Here is a 19,509-nt window from a genome sequence, read left to right as displayed (position 1 = left end):
TCTGGCAGAGTTTATCAGACCATGTCCTCTCTAATTACCTGATGTTATAAAATGAATCACCGAACCTCATTCAATGAAATGCTGGTGGGCATGGTAACCAAGAGAAAGAGGCCCTACTGTTTGCAACTCTGAGGGTGGTGTAGAGCAAGGGTAGGACCAACCTAGGGCTGATCAAGTTTGAAGTTGAGGGTCCTTTGGCCCTGGCTCCCCTCAGCTTACATTAAAGGATGGTGGGTGGGTGGGTATGGGGGGAAGTGGGAGGGGATGGAACCAACTTTTTCTGTATTTTGTATTGTATGTTTTCTTCAACATGTAACCAATCAGTATCTTGTCAATATAGTCAGCCGATCGATCGACCTCACACTTGTTTTCTTCGTCTTTCTCTGGCAGAGTTTATCAGACCATGTCCTCTCTAATTACCTGATGTTATAAAATGAATCACCGAACCTCATTCAATGAAATGCTGGTGGGCATGGTAACCAAGAGAAAGAGGCCCTACTGTTTGCAACTCTGAGGGTGGTGTAGAGCAAGGGTAGGACCAACCTAGGGCTGATCAAGTTTGAAGTTGAGGGTCCTTTGGCCCTGGCTCCCCTCAGCTTACATTAAAGGATATGCAATCTGTATGTGAAGGTTGTTGGTCCCTGAAACGACCTCTGGGATTTGGGGTAGGACTGTATTAAGTCTCTCTAGAATGGATCTTCTTGCCCTCCTCCCTGGTAAGGAACATGACCCCTGAAGTCTGGTCACAAGTCCAATGCTGTGTCCCCCTCACCACTTCTGCCCTCCCCAGGACCTCTGTGCCAGGCCCAATACATCCCATCCTGGTTCAGGACCCTCCACTGCTGCTCCCTGCTGGAGCTGCTCCTGTCAACTAAGGACGTACTCTACCGGTTTCTTCCAGGGCCAGAAACCTGATTCTTGGTGTATCACTACCTTGTCCTGTGCCCCCTCTGCCTGTAGCTCTAACCTCCATCCCAAGGCTGCTGCACACTTCGGTGGTTGTTTACTAGATTGTTCACTAGTGGTTGGAACCCTTGGAGCCACTTCACAGCTCCTGAGTTTTGGGGTCAGTCCTGTTTGGGCTTCATGGGGGGACAGCACCCTGTTTCATCCCGGACTCACAGCTGGCCCGAGGGCGTCAGGCAGCAGGTCATGGCTGCGGGATCCAGGTCCGGTGGCAGTTTTATTTGCCCGTGCACCCTCAACTCCATGCGGTAACCGCCCCTGAGCGGGTCACTCGACTCCCGTTTGCGTTGGCCCGTCACCATCAGGTTTTGGCCATCCACCTGCACCACCAGCTCCTCCGGAGTGAAGCCGTGGGCATCCATCTTCATTTGGAAACTTTCTTCGGTGTAATCATTGCCCTGCACAGCAACGGAATTATTTCTGAGCAGCCGCACAGGCAGCGTTGCAGACTGATTTATTTCAAAGAAGGCCACGCTGGGGCATCGGGATGCCGCCCGGTTTTCGGTGGAGAAACTGAATCCAGAGTGAGCAACTGCTGCCTAAGGACGAGAGGGCTTAGGCCTCAGTTGGGCGCTTGGGTGGGTGCTCAGTCACGAGGGAAGAGGGTCCTCAGGCCCCACCCAGTGCCAATCCCACCGGCCCAGCCAAACTCAGCCTCGCCCACTAGGGTTCACTTCCCAGCTGCCAATGCAGGCTTGAGTGAAGCCATGCACATCTTACCTGCAAGCCTCAGGTTGTTAGCAACTCTGTAGCCCACTGCTGCTTCTGTCCCAGGTCCTATTCTTCCCTGGGCTCTTCTCTACCCATATCATAGGGCTGTGAAGGAACTGGATCATGCAATGTGTGGGAGTTCAACTCCTCAGAGCTCAAATGGGATTGATCCACTGGCTGGAAGAGGTCTGTGGTGACTTCTTAAGAACCAGGCCTGAAGCTAGGCATACACACCTTTAATCCCAGCAACCGGGAAGGCCAGGGACATGGACAGATCCACCAGAGGGGGCCTTCGTGATCATCCAGAAACGACTCTCCCGACGTGCACAGTCCTAAACTGACATGGGGAAGTGGACATCTTTCTGGCCCTTTAAATCTCTCTCTCTCTCTCTCTCTCTCTCTCTCTCTCTCTCTCTCTCTCTAGACTGGACTAGGGGGGTACTGGAGAGCACATCTTGTAGGACATCACTGAGGGGGAGCGGCAGATCTGGCTGAGGACAGTGGGATCCATGTTTAGCTCATCTGACCAAATACATGTTTATATATGCACACACATGTCCACACACAAGCACAAATACACATATGTTTATTACTACCAGTATCATGAGGATCGACTAAGAACTCCCCTACACACACACACACACACACACACACACACACACACACCCTCACTGTGCAGTCTGGCCTGGGCCTCATCCCCCACCTTAGTAGCCTTTGTAACAATCAAGGCCATAAAGATGCCTCTGATGCTCCGTGCTCTTTTGAAGGTAAACTTAGTTGAAAAGTAACCTACTTAGAGAAATGGACAAAAAAGCTAAATGTCACAAAGTCAACACATTTGTAACACCACCACACTACATAAAATGTTGCTACATTTAATCTCTATTGTAGCCCAGTAGCCTCGAGCGGCGGGGGATGGGGGAGACCGGCAGGCCTTTGGGGGTGATGGGAGAGCACTACCTATGGACTACCACCTGTGGACTTTGGACCAGCAGAGCCTACAAATCCTCCAAAGGCTGCCTGTGTTCCGGGACAGCAAAAAGGCCCAGCACGGTGGCACACGCCTTTAATTCCAGCACTGGAGGGGGACGGCGTGGGAGGGGGAGAGCAGGTGGATCTCTGAGAGAACGAGGCCAGCCTGGTCTACATAGTGAGTTTGATCAGCTGGGGCTACAAGAGACCCTGTCTCAAACAAATAGAGGACAACAGTCGTCACTATCCTGGACTCTTTCAAGAAAGATTAGAACTGAGTAACTGTCGATCTCCGATGCTCACTCCAGCCTCATTTAGCTGTCTGCAACCAAGAGTCTGGAAGGCCGAGCCATGGCGAGAGGCGGGGGAAGACTACGACTCCCACAGTGCGCCGGGGCAGCAACGCCTGCGCACTGTGCGCCGGTAGCCCATGCGGCCCTAGGGCTGGGAGCGCGGCGCCGCTCCGCTGCGGGGGAGGCTATGGCGGAACCTTCCCAGGCCGCGGCCCCGGCCGCGCAGCCCCGGCCCCTTCAGTCCCCGGCCCCTGCCCCAACTCCGACTCCTGCGCCCAGCCCGGCTTCGGCCCCTACTCCAGCTCCTACTCCGGCACCAGCCCCTGCCCCAGCTGCAGCCCCAGCCGGGAGCACAGGGACTGGGGGGCCCGGGGTAGGAAGTGGGGGGCCCGGGAGTGGGGGCGATCCGGCTCGACCCGGCCTGAGCCAGCAGCAGCGTGCTAGCCAAAGGAAGGCGCAAGTCCGGGGGCTGCCGCGTGCCAAGAAGCTTGAGAAGCTAGGGGTCTTCTCGGCTTGCAAGGTGGGGGCGGGGCCTAAGGTGAAAGGGGCGGGGCTTGGGGCATCCTAGGGCTCTGGTGGGAATGAGGACGAAGCTCGAGCTGCGGAACTGCTCCTGCGTTAGGAATACAGCGTCATTGACTGATCCTTCCGCCTCCAGGCCAATGAAACCTGCAAATGTAATGGCTGGAAAAATCCCAAGCCCCCCACTGCACCCCGCATGGACCTTCAGCAGCCAGCTGCCAACCTGAGTGAACTGTGCCGCAGCTGTGAGCACCCCTTGGGTAAGGCAGGTAGTGCCTTTGGAGCTGGGCTGGAGGGCAGATGCCAGGTCCTGTTTGGACAGGGTGACTTAAGTATCATAAAGCCTCTTGTCAGAAAAAACAGAGACACCTCCTAAGGAAGGATTGGGTTGGGAGTATGTATGCCCCAAGGAAAGAAAAAGGAAGTATGGCATCCCAGAAAAGGCAGACTCTAACCATGGGGTGACATGGAAACATTGGAACCCACTGTCAGTCACCGATTGGAGGAACGAAGGTGTGTCACAGCTAGTTGGGAAGAGGTGCAGGAAGTGCTGTGGATCTCCTCTTTCCATTCTTCCCAACCCAAAACCTATTCACCTTGCAGCTGACCATGTGTCCCACCTGGAGAATGTGTCAGAAGATGAGATAAACCGTCTTCTGGGGATGGTAGTCGATGTAGAAAATCTATTCATGTCTGTTCACAAGGAGGAGGACACAGACACCAAGCAGGTCTACTTTTACCTCTTCAAGGTGAGATTTTACAGAACAAGAAAGGAGATGAGGTGTGTGTGTGGGGGGGGGTGTCTCTGAGCTCTGCTACCAGTGTTTCTCCCCATTCCTCTTCCTTCTAGCTTCTTCGGAAATGCATCCTGCAGATGACTCGACCTGTGGTTGAGGGGTCTCTGGGAAGTCCCCCATTTGAGAAGCCTAACATTGAGCAGGTAGGATAGGGCAGGTAGTAAGGAGAACTGGGGGCAGCTTAGAGGGTGGAAAGCCTGTGTTCTCCAGCTTCCTCAAGCTAGGAACAGGAGAGAAGTTTAAAGAAGGGAGTACAGTGTCTGCTGACCTCAGGGTCAGCAGAGAAGTGTGGGGAGTATAGTTCAGAGTCTGAGTAAGAGGAGAGCCTTGGCTTATACTTGTCCTTCAGGAGTATCCTTCCTTGAGTGAGATGCCTGTGCTGACTCTTTACACCATATTGTTTTTGTCCCTTTCCCACTTCTCAGGGTGTACTGAACTTTGTGCAGTACAAATTTAGTCACCTGGCTCCCCGAGAGCGGCAGACAATGTTTGAGCTCTCAAAGATGTTCCTGCTCTGCCTTAACTACTGGAAGCTGGAGACACCTGCTCAATTTCGGCAGAGGTCCCAGTCAGAGGATGTGGCTACCTACAAGGTCAATTATACCAGGTAGGCCCAGCCAGAATCTAACAGGAGAATCTTGTGGTTCCAGCCTGGGTCCAGTAGTCTCTACCCTCACATACCATTCTACCACCCCCAGATGGCTCTGTTACTGCCACGTGCCCCAGAGCTGCGATAGCCTCCCCCGCTATGAGACCACCCACGTCTTCGGGCGAAGCCTTCTACGGTCCATTTTCACTGTCACCCGCCGGCAGCTGCTGGAAAAGTTTCGAGTAGAGAAGGACAAGCTGGTGCCTGAAAAGAGGACCCTCATCCTTACTCACTTCCCCAAGTAAGGCTCGGTCTGGCCTGTTGGGATTTTGCTCCAAGTTCACGTCCTCGCTATTGTCCCCTTTTTTCCAGGAAGGCTTCCTGGATTGGTCCCTCCTCTCCCTCCATGGGCCTTCTGGGATCTGGGTGTCTACCTGGCAGATTTGCCTATGGCCCAGAAGCTTCTTGCTAGTATGTGCTAGTCTGGGGATGGCAGGTACATGGCCCCAGCTAACGCTACCCCCTCCCACCCACACCCGATAGATTGTTACTAATTGTTTCCTATGGGGCCTCAATGCGGCCTCTGATTCTTTCCCACCACAGCACTCCAAGAAATCAGTTTATATTGAGGTGAAACTGTTTGCCATCTCTGTTCTAGTCCTTTCTATATACATTGTGTCACATCTTCCTCCCTTTTGAATCTGGCTCTTAGAGTCCTCTGACCAAAAGCCTTTGCTGGGACAAGTAGGTGGAAGCAAGAAATGGCAAGATGGGGTGATTGATAGAGAAGTCAGGTGCTTGGGTGCCCTGCCTAGCCACACAGCACAGGATGGTATCAACTCAGACTCACTCTCCTGTGTCATATACTATGACAAAATTGGGACTCTGACAGCTATTCTGTTTGTCTTCTCTTGGAGGTCCTCTGCAGGCAGGGAACTGAGCCTCCCCTTCAGAGCAGGGCCTCCCAGACTGCAGAGGCTGTCTTCTCTCAGGCTCCCGCCCCCTGAGAACACAGTCTGGCCAGTTGGCCTCCTTCCCTCTGGGGCCTGGCCCAGGCTACTCCTGGTTGAAGGGTGGAGTCATAGGACAGTTGTCCCTTCCCTGCAGGTTTCTGTCCATGCTGGAGGAAGAGATCTACGGAGCAAACTCTCCCATCTGGGAGTCGGGCTTCACCATGCCACCCTCAGAGGGCACACAGCTGGTGCCCCGGCCAGGTATGTGGCACAGTAGCTGTGTAGGGTCTGCTTGGTCATTCTCGATAGGCTGTTCCCCTTGGGGTCATGGGGTGGGGTGTGGCAGCAGTGGAAAGATAAAGGGGGGGTTCAGCTAGGGCTGAGAGGGCCTGGATCCATTGAAGGGACCTGCCAGCAACCTGCACTCCTTGTCCTTGGTTTCCTTCTTTCTTTCCAGCTACAGTTAGTGCAGCAGTTGTTCCCAGCACTCCAATCTTCAGCCCCACCATGGGCGGGGGCAGCAACAGCTCCCTGAGCCTGGATTCTGCAGGGGCAGAGCCCATGCCAGGTGGGTCCTTGACCCCTGACCTCTGACCCCCATCCACCCCTCCCTCAGCCTTTCGTACTTATCCCTGGGTGACCCTGTCACCCTCCCCAGCAGGAGAGAAGAGGAAGCTCCCCGAGAATCTGACCCTGGAGGACGCCAAGCGACTCCGTGTTATGGGTGACATCCCCATGGAGCTGGTCAACGAGGTCATGCTGACCATCACTGACCCCGCTGCCATGCTGGGGCCTGAGGTGGGTAGCCTGGCCTGCTGGCCTGTGGGGCAAGGGGCCCTTACCCATCTGAGGCCTTTACTCACCACCCTTCTTCTGCCTAGACAAGCCTGCTGTCAGCCAATGCAGCCCGGGATGAGACAGCCCGCTTGGAGGAACGAAGAGGCATCATCGAGTTTCACGTCATTGGCAACTCTCTGACACCCAAAGCCAACCGGCGTGTGCTGCTCTGGCTTGTGGGGCTGCAGAATGTTTTTTCCCACCAGCTGCCACGCATGCCCAAGGAATATATTGCCCGCCTCGTCTTTGACCCGTGAGTCCCTGGGTAGCCATTCCTCCATTCCCATCCCTGATGACACTTCAGTCCTCCAGGGCTGAGGGCCTGAGGAGCATGAGGAAGTCTGGTGCGGTCTGTATGACAATGCCCCCTCTCCCTTAGGAAGCACAAGACTCTAGCCTTGATCAAGGATGGGAGGGTCATCGGTGGGATCTGCTTCCGAATGTTTCCCACCCAGGGCTTCACGGAGATTGTCTTCTGTGCCGTCACCTCAAATGAGCAGGTTAAGGTGAGTGTAGTGCCCTCGGCCACACCCCATCCCATCACCAGCTTCTGAATTTGGACCAGGCTGGAACAGTGGGATGTGTGCCTTCATCCCTTCTTGTGGTGGCCAAACAGTTCCTCACATCCCCACAAGGTGGCAGCTGTGCCTTGGTAACTACTCATTCAGGAAACACTTGTTTAAAAAAAAAACAAACCAACCAACCCCAGAGAGCTTAGAGTCAGCAGTACTTTCTTTTTCTTTTCTGGTGTTGGGATGGAACAAGGGGCCTTGTACATGCTAGGCAAGTGCTGTACACTGAGCCAAGCTCCCAACCAGTAGTACTTTTTAAGTGAACCTGTGAGGGTTTTTTTTGTTGTTGTTTCAGACAGGGTCTTATGTAGCCAAGGCTCGCCTTGAACTCCCTGTAAAGTGGAGGGGGACCTTGGACTTTTGATCCTCCTTCCCCTACCTCCAGAGTTCTGGGATTATGGGTATGCACCACCATGCCTAGTTTTATCCAGTGCTAGGGACTGAAACCAGGCTTCCTGCATGCTAAGCAAGCACTCTTCCAACTGAGCTACACCCCAGCCAACAGTACTTTTTTTTTTTCCCAACAATACTTTTTAAGTGAACCTTGGTTTCTTTTTCAGGAAGGTTTACATACCTTGGGGTGTTAATAAGTGTTGCAGTTGCCTAGTGCTTATGGTCCTGGCTCTGTCCTTTGTCACAGCAGACCCACTTTGGGTTCCTCATTCTCCTGTTCTTACATGAGAGAGACAGGGTTCAGGGCTCATAAACAGTGTTGAGTAGGCCCCTATGACCCCTTTTCTGTCCTTCCCCTTAATTCTAAGGCCCCAGGGCTAGAAGTCAGTAGGCTAACACAGCCTACTGAGCTTGGATCCTGGCTCAGCTGTGTCTGGTCAGCTGACCTCAGATTTGTTCCTTGTGTGGCTGAGTTTCCGTTTCCTGTTTTCTCTTCTATAAAATGGGGTGATAATACTTGACTCAGGGTAACTGGTGAGGAGCTATACAAAGTAGTCTAGTCTAGAGTGTGACCCAGAGCAAGCACCTAAAAATCCAGTGACCTTTGCTTTTCTCTCCATAAACTCTGATCCTCTGCCAGCTGCCTATCTGCCTATCCTCCCTGCCCTCTGTTCCATCTTTCCTGGCAGGGCTATGGTACCCACTTGATGAACCACCTAAAGGAGTATCACATTAAGCACAGCATCCTTTACTTCCTCACCTATGCTGACGAGTACGCCATCGGCTATTTCAAAAAGCAGGTGCGCCTTGGCCTCCCCACACCTGATCAGGCCAGTCTCCCATCCCCTATTACTACCCCATACCCCATGGTGGAGTTCCTTCAAATCCACTGTTGTACCTGGCACCTGTGAAGAAGTCCTCCCTTCCTATCTTCCTCCCTCCCATTGCTACCCAGTGAAGAACAGGGCCAACTGGGCCAGCTAGAGGAATTGAGGGGCAGGGGTGATGGAGTAGGAGGCGCCAACTTGGAACCTTTTCAGAGACAGGTAGTAAAAGGGGACTTGGGATGCACTGCCCCTCAAGTACTCCTGAGGGAAGTACTGTGAAAGCTGGAGGGTCCTTGTAAATGGATTGGGTCTTACCTGTCCCCTTGCCCAGGGCTTCTCTAAGGACATCAAGGTGCCCAAGAGCCGCTACCTGGGCTACATCAAGGACTATGAGGGAGCAACGCTGATGGAATGTGAGCTGAATCCCCGAATCCCCTATACGGAGCTGTCCCACATCATCAAGAAACAGAAAGAGGTTGTACACGTGTATCCGTAGGGATTTTGTGAGTGCATGGGGGCACATGTGCATAGGCTTGTACCGTGTGTGTGTGATGGGGACAGGTCAGGCTCTTGGGGAAAATCAGATCGGTTTGTACTGTTTCTGTTCACTGACCATGGTGTAGGGGGTGGCTGGGCCTGGGCCTAAGTTGACTTCTCAGACCCTTGCTTCCTCAGATCATCAAGAAGTTGATTGAGCGCAAACAGGCCCAGATCCGCAAGGTCTATCCTGGGCTCAGCTGCTTCAAGGAAGGAGTGAGGCAGATCCCAGTGGAGAGTGTCCCTGGCATTCGTGAGCAGGGGCCTTGGCTGAGGGGGCAGGGGTGCATGCTCAGGGCACGGGCAGACATTCTTAAGGATGGTGTCTCACTTTTTGCAGGCGAGACAGGCTGGAAGCCATTGGGGAAGGAGAAGGGGTGAGTGTTTGGTCAAGTTGGGGGTGAACATGGGAGTTGGGGGCAGAGGGATCCAGTCCTCACACTGGACATTTCTCACCCTCAGCAAGGAGCTGAAGGACCCTGACCAGCTGTACACGACCCTCAAAAACCTGCTGGCCCAGATCAAGGTGGGAGGTCAGGTTCTCTTCTAGGGGTACCTGCACCAGTGACTGGGACTTCATGACTCATCTGGGGTGGGTGACAGTTTCAGGTTGGGCAGCGGGCACCATGGGCCTATCCCAAGCCTCAACTCTTCTCTCCAGTCACACCCCAGTGCCTGGCCCTTCATGGAGCCTGTGAAGAAATCAGAGGCCCCTGACTACTATGAGGTCATCCGCTTCCCCATTGGTGAGGACCCTCCACACCTTCCCTTCCCCCACCCATACCACCCACATATGCCTCAGCCTTCATTGAGCCAGGTGCCCACCACAGTGGGCAGCCCCCCAGCCCTTCACCTCTTAAAGTTGTGCCCCTTCTCTCCCGCTGCCCAGACTTGAAGACCATGACGGAGCGCTTGCGAAGTCGCTACTATGTGACCCGGAAGCTCTTTGTGGCTGACTTGCAGCGGGTCATTGCCAACTGCCGGGAGTACAACCCCCCAGACAGCGAGTATTGTCGCTGTGCCAGCGCCCTGGAGAAGTTCTTCTACTTCAAGCTCAAGGAGGGAGGGCTCATTGACAAATAGTCCCCAGCTGGGATCTGCAGTTCCCACTTCAAGTCTCATCAGATCCCTAAGGTGCCCCTGGCCTTGGTTCCCTGACTCAGCTGGAGATACTCCAGCCAGGGGCCCTGGGTCTTGCAGACTTTTCTGCCAGCAGGCCCTCCAAAGCTCTGTCCCTGACTTCATGGCAACCAACCTTGGGGAGATGATTGTTCTAGGGTCATCCCTTACAGAATGTCTACTGGCAAGACGATGAACTGGTCGGCCCTGGTGGTCCCCAGACCTGGTCCTTAGAGACTATGCAGGCTGGGAGTTCTGGGCCTGGCCCAGGTGCCTGTTTCCAGGGCTAGGACTACTGATTGTAGCTTCAGTGAGTGGGCTTGGGTTGGAAATTCAGCCTGGACTGGAGGGGCTATGGCTCATCTGCACTGTTTTGTCCACCTGTCCTCCAGGGGGAGGGGCATGGGGACCATTCATTCCTTGGCATTAATCCCTTGAAGGGAAAAATAAAGCTCTTTTTTATTTTCCTGTGTGATTTTTTTGGTGGGGGGCAGTTCTAGACATAGAAGACTAACCTTCATTCCTTCAATCCTTCCCCTTGCAACCTGGAACCTAGCTTCAGGCTGCACTGGGGCAGCTGACCCCTGCAAGCCTCATGTCTAGTCCTGCATTATGGGGGTGATGGACTTGCCTGACTGCTACCACTCATCCTTTCTACTTCCCTATGCCTTCCAGCCTGTCTCATCTGCCAAGGGAGAGCAAGAGAACCTCCCTAAGAATGCCTGCCCATTCTGACTCAGGTTGGGTCTGGCCCAGATGCCAGGCTGCAGAGGTCAGAGCCTCTGGGCCTTAAGCTTAGCCTGGGTGGACTGCATTACCACTGGCTGCAAAAAGAAGGTAAAGGAGCAGAGGGCTAGCACTGCAGTTGCTTTCCTGTCTGTAACATACTTCCAGGTTCTGTGGCAGGGGTTGGGCTCTGGCTCCTCCCTCTCCTTTCGGTTTCCATTTCATACCTATGAAATATCAGCCAGCACTTCCCAGAACCCGGGACCGGGCAGGGTCTAGGCTAGCCTGCTACTTTAGCCTCCCCCACTGATCAGAGCAGGTTCCAGGTAGGGTTCCACGGTTTGGAGTTCTCAGGGAAATCTCTGATCTGATTGGGTCGGCGGGGAGGGGGGAGGGGTCTGAGGCCAAGAGTTCCTATTCTCCTTCCATTCCAGAATGGAACTGCGACCCTACCAGTGGGAGGTGATTCTACCTGCTCTGGAGGGCAAGAATATCATTATATGGCTGCCCACGGGTGCTGGCAAGACTCGGGCAGCTGCCTTTGTGGCCAAGAGGCATCTAGAGACTGTAGACAGAGCCAAGGTGGTGGTGCTGGTCAACAGGGTGAGTGGTCTGCCTTTCCAGCAGCAGGGTCTTAGCTCTTCAGACAGCTCCTCATCTCTCCTAGAGTCCAGAGCTGCCAAGTCTTTTCCTCTCAATCCAGGACCCAGCCATGTCCTCAAGAGGTCACATTAGTCCCTACTCCTCCCCCACTCCTCCCACCCCAATGCAGCATCTCTCCCCTTCCATTCTTCATCCCCAGGTGCACCTGGTAAGCCAGCATGCTGAGGAATTCAGGCACATGCTGGATAGACGCTGGACCATAACAACCCTGAGCGGGGACATGGGATCCCGAGCTGCCTTTGGCCACCTGGCCCGGAGCCATGACCTGCTTATCTGCACGGCAGAGCTGTTGAAGCTGGCGCTGAGTAGCCCAGAGGAGGAGGAGCACGTGGAGCTCACAGGTTAGGGCAGGGGCATGGTGAACACCTGAGGCCTTCAGTCAGGTGGGAGTTCTTGTTGGACAGAGTAGTTTCTATTTGTCAAAACTACATCCTGTGCTCCTGGGTAAGTAAGCCCCCTCTTCCAGCTGATCCTCGGTTTTCTAATCTGTAAATTGGAGATCGATCATCCCTGCCTGTTCTTTGGAAAGGGAAGAGGGAGTTCTCAGACAAGTAAGAGGACATAAAACTCAGCTGCTGTCAGAAGAGCTGTATGCAAGCACAGCTTACAGCTGTCCCCCATGTGTTCCCAGAGTTTTCGCTGATTGTGGTGGACGAGTGTCACCACACACACAAGAACACCATCTACAACGTCATCCTGAGCCGGTACCTAGAGCATAAGCAACAGATGACATGGCCCCTTCCTCAGGTGCTGGGTCTCACAGCCTCCCCAGGCACTGGTGGGGCCAGAAAGCTCCAAGGAGCCATTGACCACATCCTGCAGGTCAGCTGAGTCCCTGTGGCCTTCCCACCATAGACCCACTAGACCTCCCTGCCTGGCCTGCCTCTGCCCCAGCCCTACCCAGGTTCTGTGTGGCAAAGTCTAGCCTCCTAGGACTTTTTGGTTTTACAAAGTTACCTGTGGCTCCAGCCCCTCTTCACACCATGACCTTTATTTGTATTGCAGTGACACTGGCCTTTTCCAGTATCTTGAACATAATTGGGCTTGTTCACCTCAGGACCTTTGTGTTCACTATTCCTTTCACCTGGAATGCCCTTCCCTTTGAGCCACCCCCATCTGCTTCCTTCCTACCATACATCCAACAGCTCTCAATTTACCATCAGTCTTACCACCCCCGTTCTGTCCTGTCACCCAGTTTTAGTCTTCAGAGCTTGTCCATACTCCCTGATGTGTTCCATTATGAATTCTCTGTTTATTAATGGTTTGTTCAAATTATCTGCAACTCCAATGTAAATTCCTCTGTATCCCAGTGCCTGGACTATTAGCAACTCAGAGATACACAACTCACACTTGGCTGAAGAGAGGAATTCCAACTTCCCATGGCCCTGCCTCAGGTTCCCGGGTCCTTAGCCAGGTCCCCACCACCCTCAAAATTCTGCTGTTGCTCCCATAGAACTTTCTGGTGAAGCCTCTTTGTTCCCCCAGCTCTGTGCCAACTTGGATACGTGGCGCATCATGTCACCTGAGACCTACCGCTCCCAGCTGCAGAAGCACAACCCAAAGCCCTGCAAGCAGTACGATGTCTGTGAAAAGCGCATCCAGGTGCGTGGGGGCGGGTCCCTGGGGCGGGTAGGGGTGGGGGAGTGTGGAGTTAGGGAACCTGGGCTGCTGCCTTGGTACCACCTTCCCTTGCTGTCGCCCCAGGTCCCTTGCTTGTGGTTCTGCACCTCCATTTGTTCATTCTGTGCTTTGGGGCAGATGCAGCCCCTGCCTGCTGTTTGGATTGACTCAGATGCCGAGGCTGGACCAATTCTCTCCTCCAGTAGTGACACTGGCTGGTGTCTGTAGTGACAGGGCTAAGCCAAGACTAGACATCACTATGCCCAGGCTACAGGGCAGGGCATGCAGTGGGTGAGACAGCAGGAACTGGCTTCAGCCAGTACTTCCCATTTCCAGGAGTCAGCCTTCTGAACTTCTCATCTCTTAGATAAAATGTGCCTGCCCTGCCTCCCCCAAACCCTCTTCTCCCCTCTTCCCCGCCCCGTGTGTATGGGAATTCCCTCACACCCTCACTCCTTGCTCAGGACCCATTTGGAGACTTTCTAAAGAAGCTTATGAACCAAATCCATCAGCAACTTGAAATGCCCGAGCTAAGCCAGCAATTTGGGACACAGATGTACGAGCAGCAAGTGGTGGAGCTGAGCAAGGCTGGTGAGAGGGCAGCTTGGGCGGGGCCCTCCTGGGCGGAGCCTTTGAGGGCGGAGCATGTATTGGGGGCCTGTCTGGGCGGAACCCTTAAAGGCGGGGCTTATCCACTCTTAGTGGGCTTGGCGGTGGAACTGTTAGGGGTGGAGCACAGTCTAGATTGGGAGGGACCTATAGAGCCTTCACATCGCAGACCCTGCGCCTTTTGCCTGCAGCCGCAGAGGCGGGGCTCCGGCAGCTGCGGGTATATGCGCTACACCTGCGGCGCTACAATGACGCTCTGCTCATCCATGACACTGTACGTGCATGCGACGCTCTGGACGTGCTGCAAGATTTCTACAACAGGGAGCAGGCTACTAAAACGCAAGTGCTGTGTGCTGAGCGCTGGCTGTTGGAACTGTTCGATGGTGAGGCACAGCTGTCCTAACAGCTTGAGGGCTCAAGGTCAATTACGGCTGGAAGTACAAGAAAGGGACCTGGAACTCTATTTTCCTAACCAAAATCTAAGACCGTTGGTGTGACAGATTTGCTTTTTCATGTTTGACTGTTTGCAGAGTTGTAAAAACTAATTCATATTATTGACAAAGATATTTTTTATTACATTTATTTTGTAGGGAAAGAGTGTGTGTGTGTGTGCTACAGCGACACACATAGGGAGGTCAGAGGACAACTTGCAGGAGTTGGTTCTCTCCTCTAGCATGCAGGTTCCAGGGATTGTACTTAGGTTGTCAGGCTTAGCAGCAAGTGCCTCTACCTGCTAAGCTATCTTGCCAGCCCCCAATAAAGATACTTAGGGGTGTGCAAGTATGAGAACCCAAATTCAAATCCCAAGTACTCACTTTTTTTTTTTTTTTGTCTTTTTGAGACAGGGTCTCCCTGTAGCCCCAGCTGTCCTGGAACTCACTATGTAGACCAGGCTGGCCTTGAACTTACAGAGATCTGCCTGCCTCTGCCTCCCAGGTGCTGGGACTACGTAGAGGCGTGGGCCACCACACCTGGCAGTACTCACATTTTAAAAAGCCAGGCACAGCATATCTGCTTCCTCAGCAGGAGGCAGAAATAGGATCCCTGGGGCTGAAAGGACAACTGGTCTTGCTGAATTAGTGAATCCCAGTTTCAGTGAGAGACTCTGTCTCAAAAAATAAGGTAGAGGGCCCAGTGAGGTGGCTCAATGGGCAGTTGCTCTTGCTGTACAAGCCTGGAGACATGAGTTTGATCTCCTGAATTGAATCCGCATAAGTGTGGAAAGATAATAAATAAAATTCTCTAAAAGGTGGGAAGTGGGGCTGGAGAGATGGCTCAGCAGTTAAGAGCACTGACTGCTCTTGCAGAGGACTAGGGTTTGATTCCCAGCACCCACATGGATACTAACAAACCATCTGTAATTTCAGTTCCAGGGGATCAGTGCCCTCTTTTGACCTCTGGAGGCATTGCACAACATGGGTGCACTTACATACATGCAGGCAATACACTTACACATAGAAAATAAATATAATAAATAAAAATATTTTTTGTCTTTTTGAGACAGGGTCTCCTTGTAGCCCTACCTGTCCTGGAACTTGCTATGTAGACCAGGCTGGCCTTGAACTCAGAGAAATCCACCTGCCTCTGCCTCCCCAGTGCTGGGATCAAAGGTGTACGACACCACACCCAGCTAAAAATACTTTTTTTAAAAGGTGGAAAGTGATAGAAGACACCTGACATTGAACTCTGGCCTACACACACACACACACACACAACAACAACAACAACAACAACAGAAAAAAAAAAAAAAGTAGCTGGGGTGGTCCAGGAAAATCTGGTGGGTGGTTCTTTTAGGCTCCTTTAGGCTTGAAAAGTGAAACTAAACAAGTGAAATTTAAGGCTGGAAGCCATCTTGGCAACAGAGATCAGCATGAAAAGCTCAAGGATGGGCCTGAGCATGTAGCTCAGTTCATAGAGCACTTACTACCATGCACAAAGTCCTGGGTTCAATCCCCCACATTAAACTATAGTGTCACATGTGTGAGGCAGGAGGATCAGAAGGTCCAAGTCATTTTGGCTACAGAGTAAGTTTGAGATCAGCCTGGGCTACATGAGATCCCTGTCTCAAAGAAAACAAAACAAACCCAAGGCTCCACTCCAAGGTCATCCTGGTAGCAAGTTTGAGGGGGGGGAGTGTTATGTGAGGGAAGGATTCTGTACTGAATTCCTCTTGTAAGGCTGGCCTGAGTGGCAGGTGTGTCCCTAAGTGTGCTCTTGGAGCAGCTTAGGAAGTGAGCAGAAGCAGGTGTCCTCCCCTCCTGTAGCCCTGTCCCTGTGAGCACCCTCCCTTGGTGTCCTGTCTACACCCAGGCCTGAGCCCTGTGTGTCTACCTCTTTTGGGATTCTCCTTAGGCCATCGGAATATGCTGATCCACTTAGCAGCTCACAGCCCTGAAAACCCAAAGCTGGAGATGTTGGAAGGGATCTTGCTGAAGCAATTTGGGGGTCCCAGGCAACCCCGGGGCATCATCTTCACCCAAACTCGCCAGAGTGCTCACTCCCTCCTGCTCTGGCTCCAACAGCAGCCTGGCCTACAGACTATGAACATAAAGGCCCAACTGCTGATTGGGGCAGGGAGCACCAGCCGGAGCACCCACATGACACAGGTGTGTGCTTAGGACTGGAAGAATTACATAGGGGAGAAGTGGGGACAGGATTGTCAGGACACAGTGGTGGCAGAGAGACTCTGGGGAAGAGGGAGATTGAATCCCTAGGCAAGAAGTGAGAGAGCTGGGGCAAACACTGGACCCCCCATGATGAAGTTCTTCTTAGCCTGAGGGTCACAGGGGATGGAGGGGCAGGGGCCTGGGAACATGTGGGGAAGAGAGGGAGTGGTGTGGTTTCTCAGGGCAAAGGATCAGGGATGGAGGTCCCTTGTGAGAGAACAGAGCCTAGGGTATAAGACCAGGGATCTTTAGAAGTCCTAGGGAAGAGGATGCAGCTGTAACAGCTCAGTGGGTAGAATGCCTAGCATGCGCAGAACCATAAACCAGGTGTGGTGGGGCACGCTTATAAGCCAAGCATTCAGAAGGCATAGGAAGTAGAATCGAAACAGAAGTTCAAAGTCATCCTTGGCTAAAGATCAAGTACCAGGCCAGCCTGCGATTCATGAGAATCTGTCTTATTTAAAAAAAAAAAAAAAAAAAAAAGAAGCTGGATGTGGTGATACATGCCTTTAATCCCAGCACTCTGTGAGTTTGAGGCCAGCTGGGGCTACAGGGAGACTCTGTCTCAAAAAGACCAAATAAATAAATAGATAAATAAACATTTTTTAGAAAGGGAGGATGAAAGAAAAAAATGAACAAAGAAAAGAAGGAAAAGTGGAAGGAAGGAAAGAAGAGAAAGAACCCTCAGGAGCTAAGGATCAGAACTCACTTGGGAAGATTGGCAGGGTCTTAGACTCTGGGTTCCCACCAACCTTCTCTTCCTCCCTGCATCCTCCATCAGAAAGACCAACAAGAAGTGATCCAGGAGTTTCGGGCTGGCATCCTGAACCTTCTGGTGGCCACAAGCGTGGCAGAGGAGGGGTTGGACATCGCCCAGTGCAATGTGGTGGTGCGCTATGGGCTCCTGACCAATGAAATCTCCATGGTGCAGGTACTCAAAGCCTACTCCCCCCCACCCCCCCCACCCCCCACACCAGCCCTAGAAAGGTCCTATGTAGATCCCAGTTTACTTCTGCCTCACCTTTGTGATCCTTTCCAGGCTCAGGGCAGGGCTCGTACTGATCAGAGTGTGTACTCCTTTGTGGCGACAGAGGGCAGTCGGGAGCTGCATCGAGAGCTGACCAATGAGGCTCTGGAGGCTCTGATGGAACAGGCAGTGGCTATGGTACAGAAGATGGACCCCAAAGAGTACAAGGACAAGGTCAGCTGTCAATCTGCTGCAACCTGCAGGGAGGGATGGGGTTCTGACCTTCCTGGGTCTCTTCCTGACTCATCTGGGGAACTTCTGTGCCATAGATAGAAAGATGGAGGGCAGGGTGGGGCTACCGGGGGAGGCAGTACTTGGCCTCCACAGGGTCTTGGGAACAGACCTTGTCCCAGGTTTGCCTTGATCTTTATCTAGATATTTTGTGTATCTATGATAGCTCCTCTACAATTAGACAGGGGAAACAAAGACAGACACAGGCAAAAATAAATTCAGGATATGTATCAGTCTCTGAAGCAGTGTCACCATCATCCAGCCTTGTCAAGGTCATCCTGTTTACTCCTGTTGTCACAGCATAATTAATTGATTAATTAATATTTATGTATGTTTCATGCATACATGAGTGCCTGCATGTATGTAAGTGCACCTATGTTGTGCAGTGTCCATGGAGGCCAGAAGAAGGTGTCTGATTCCCTGAAACTGGAGTTATAAACAGCTGTTAGCTGCCATGTAGGTGCTGGGAACAGAGCCCAGGTCCTCTACAAGAGCAGCCAGTGCTCTTAACTACCAAGTCATCTCTCCAACCCCACCCCCAGCATAATTATTAATGATATCCCATGTCCCATGATAGATTCCAGAAACCAGCTTTGCTTGAAATATTCCAAAGTAGAGGACATAGATTCAGCACAAAGGCTGCTCCCTGTTCCCAAATTTTTGTCCACAGAGTTTCAAAAATATTGGAACTGGAGAGGTGGGTTAGTCAGTAAAGTACTTGCCATACAAGCACAGATCTCCAGCACTCATGTAAAAAAACCAGACACAGCAATGTGTCCCTTTAATCCCAGCACTGAAGAATTAGAGACAGGAGGATCCTTGGGGCTTGCTAGCAAGTCAGCCTAGCTAAATCAGGGAGCTCCAGGTTCAGTGAGAAGCCATGTCTCAATAAACAAGGTGTAGGTGCTGGAGAGGTGCCCCAGCAGTTAAGAGCACTGCCTGCTCTGACAGAGGACCAAGTTTAGTTTCCAGGACTCACATGGCAGCTCTCATAACCATCTGTAACTTCAGTTGCAGGTGTTCTGACACCCTCTTCTGGCCTTGACAGGTACTACATGCACATAACATACATGCAGACAAGACACTCATGCACATAAAATAAAAATAATCTTAAAAATAAACAAATCGGGCTGGAGAGATGGCTCAGTGGTTAAGAACACTGGTCATTCTTGCAGAAGACCCAGGTTCGAATCCCAGCACCCACATGGCAGCTAACAACTGTCTGTAACTACAGTCCCAGGGGATCCAACAGCCTCTTCTGACCTCCGCGGGCATTGCACTTACCTACATGCAGATGCACTTACCTACATGCAGGCAATACACGCATACACATAAAATAAAATAATAATGATGATAATAAATAAAAATAAATAAAGGTGTAGGGCTGGGGAGATAGCTATCAGTAAAGTGTGTGCAGCACAAATGTGATTCCCCAGAACCTAAGTAAAAGCCAAGCATGGTGGGGCAGAGACAGGCAGATCCATGGAGCTCTCTAATAGACAGAATAAACTCTGTGAACTTCAAGATCAGTGAGAGACCCTGTCTCAAAAAACAAGGTGAATAGTGATAGAGGAAAACACTTAATGTTGACCTCTGGCTCCCCATGTGCATACCCTCATGCATATATATGCACCAACATATACAACTTTTTCTAAATTTTTATTATTTTATTTCATATGTATGAGCATATTACCTGCATGAACACCTGCATTGTACAAATGCCCACAGAAGTGAGAAGAGGGTGTTGGATCCCCTCGAACTGGAGTTATGGATGGTTGTTAGCTGCCATGTGGGTGCTGGAATTGAACTTGGGTCCTTTGCAAGAGCAGCCAGTGCTCTTAACTGCTGAGCCATCTCTCCAGCCCAACACACAAATTTT

The 19,509-nt window shown here is 52.1% G+C and overlaps 3 protein-coding genes across 7 annotated transcripts in view; 2 read left to right on the top strand and 1 right to left on the bottom strand.

Moving 5' to 3' along the window:
* Positions 1-265: 265 nt before the first annotated feature.
* Positions 266-2,188, bottom strand: Hspb9 (heat shock protein family B (small) member 9). Its single transcript, XM_008835372.2, is given in 3 exon segments — positions 266-1,103; positions 1,106-1,505; positions 2,120-2,188. Coding segments are annotated over 3 exon segments (705 nt in total). The 3' UTR covers positions 266-867.
* Positions 2,189-3,061: 873 nt separating this feature from the next.
* On the top strand, positions 3,062-10,554 carry Kat2a (lysine acetyltransferase 2A). 4 transcript variants are annotated; one of them, XM_017798712.2, is made up of 18 exons: positions 3,062-3,462; positions 3,601-3,724; positions 4,068-4,213; positions 4,315-4,404; positions 4,687-4,868; positions 4,960-5,151; positions 5,958-6,064; positions 6,261-6,371; positions 6,462-6,601; positions 6,685-6,893; positions 7,020-7,146; positions 8,295-8,405; positions 8,764-8,907; positions 9,108-9,222; positions 9,310-9,346; positions 9,432-9,495; positions 9,573-9,715; positions 9,859-9,999. In XM_017798712.2, exons 1-17 carry the CDS (start codon positions 3,130-3,132, stop codon positions 9,684-9,686), a joined length of 2,346 nt encoding a protein of 781 aa, XP_017654201.1. In that variant the 5' UTR covers positions 3,062-3,129; the 3' UTR covers positions 9,687-9,715; positions 9,859-9,999. The 4 variants fall into 4 exon arrangements, with proteins under 4 accessions (XP_017654201.1, XP_029420435.1, XP_008833507.1 ...); XM_008835285.2 differs by having other exon boundaries at positions 3,064-3,462; positions 9,631-9,715; positions 9,859-10,554; XM_008835286.2 differs by having other exon boundaries at positions 3,064-3,462; positions 6,465-6,601; positions 9,631-9,715; positions 9,859-10,549.
* A 309-nt stretch (positions 10,555-10,863) lies between these two features.
* The window catches only part of Dhx58 (DExH-box helicase 58), an 11,486-nt gene continuing 2,840 nt past the window's right edge, over positions 10,864-19,509 (top strand). The window contains exons 1-10 of one of the 2 annotated variants that reach the window (XM_029564613.1): positions 10,864-10,925; positions 11,249-11,417; positions 11,617-11,818; positions 12,109-12,299; positions 12,963-13,079; positions 13,562-13,688; positions 13,898-14,089; positions 16,059-16,312; positions 17,154-17,303; positions 17,412-17,573. In XM_029564613.1, the coding sequence (XP_029420473.1) occupies positions 11,250-11,417; positions 11,617-11,818; positions 12,109-12,299; positions 12,963-13,079; positions 13,562-13,688; positions 13,898-14,089; positions 16,059-16,312; positions 17,154-17,303; positions 17,412-17,573 (1,563 nt within the window). In that variant the 5' untranslated portion in view covers positions 10,864-10,925; position 11,249. Of the gene's footprint in view, positions 10,926-11,055; positions 11,141-11,248; positions 11,418-11,616; positions 11,819-12,108; positions 12,300-12,962; positions 13,080-13,561; positions 13,689-13,897; positions 14,090-16,058; positions 16,313-17,153; positions 17,304-17,411; positions 17,574-19,509 lie in introns of those variants that run through there. The other variant, XM_008835284.2, reaches the window with a different exon arrangement.

Source organism: Nannospalax galili, unplaced genomic scaffold (genome assembly GCF_000622305.1).
Source record: "Nannospalax galili isolate Female #2095 unplaced genomic scaffold, S.galili_v1.0 scaffold137, whole genome shotgun sequence".
NCBI classification, from domain to species: domain Eukaryota; kingdom Metazoa; phylum Chordata; class Mammalia; order Rodentia; family Spalacidae; genus Nannospalax; species Nannospalax galili.
Note: the sequence above shows the minus strand (reverse complement) of the source record. Positions and strands in the feature narration are given on the sequence as shown.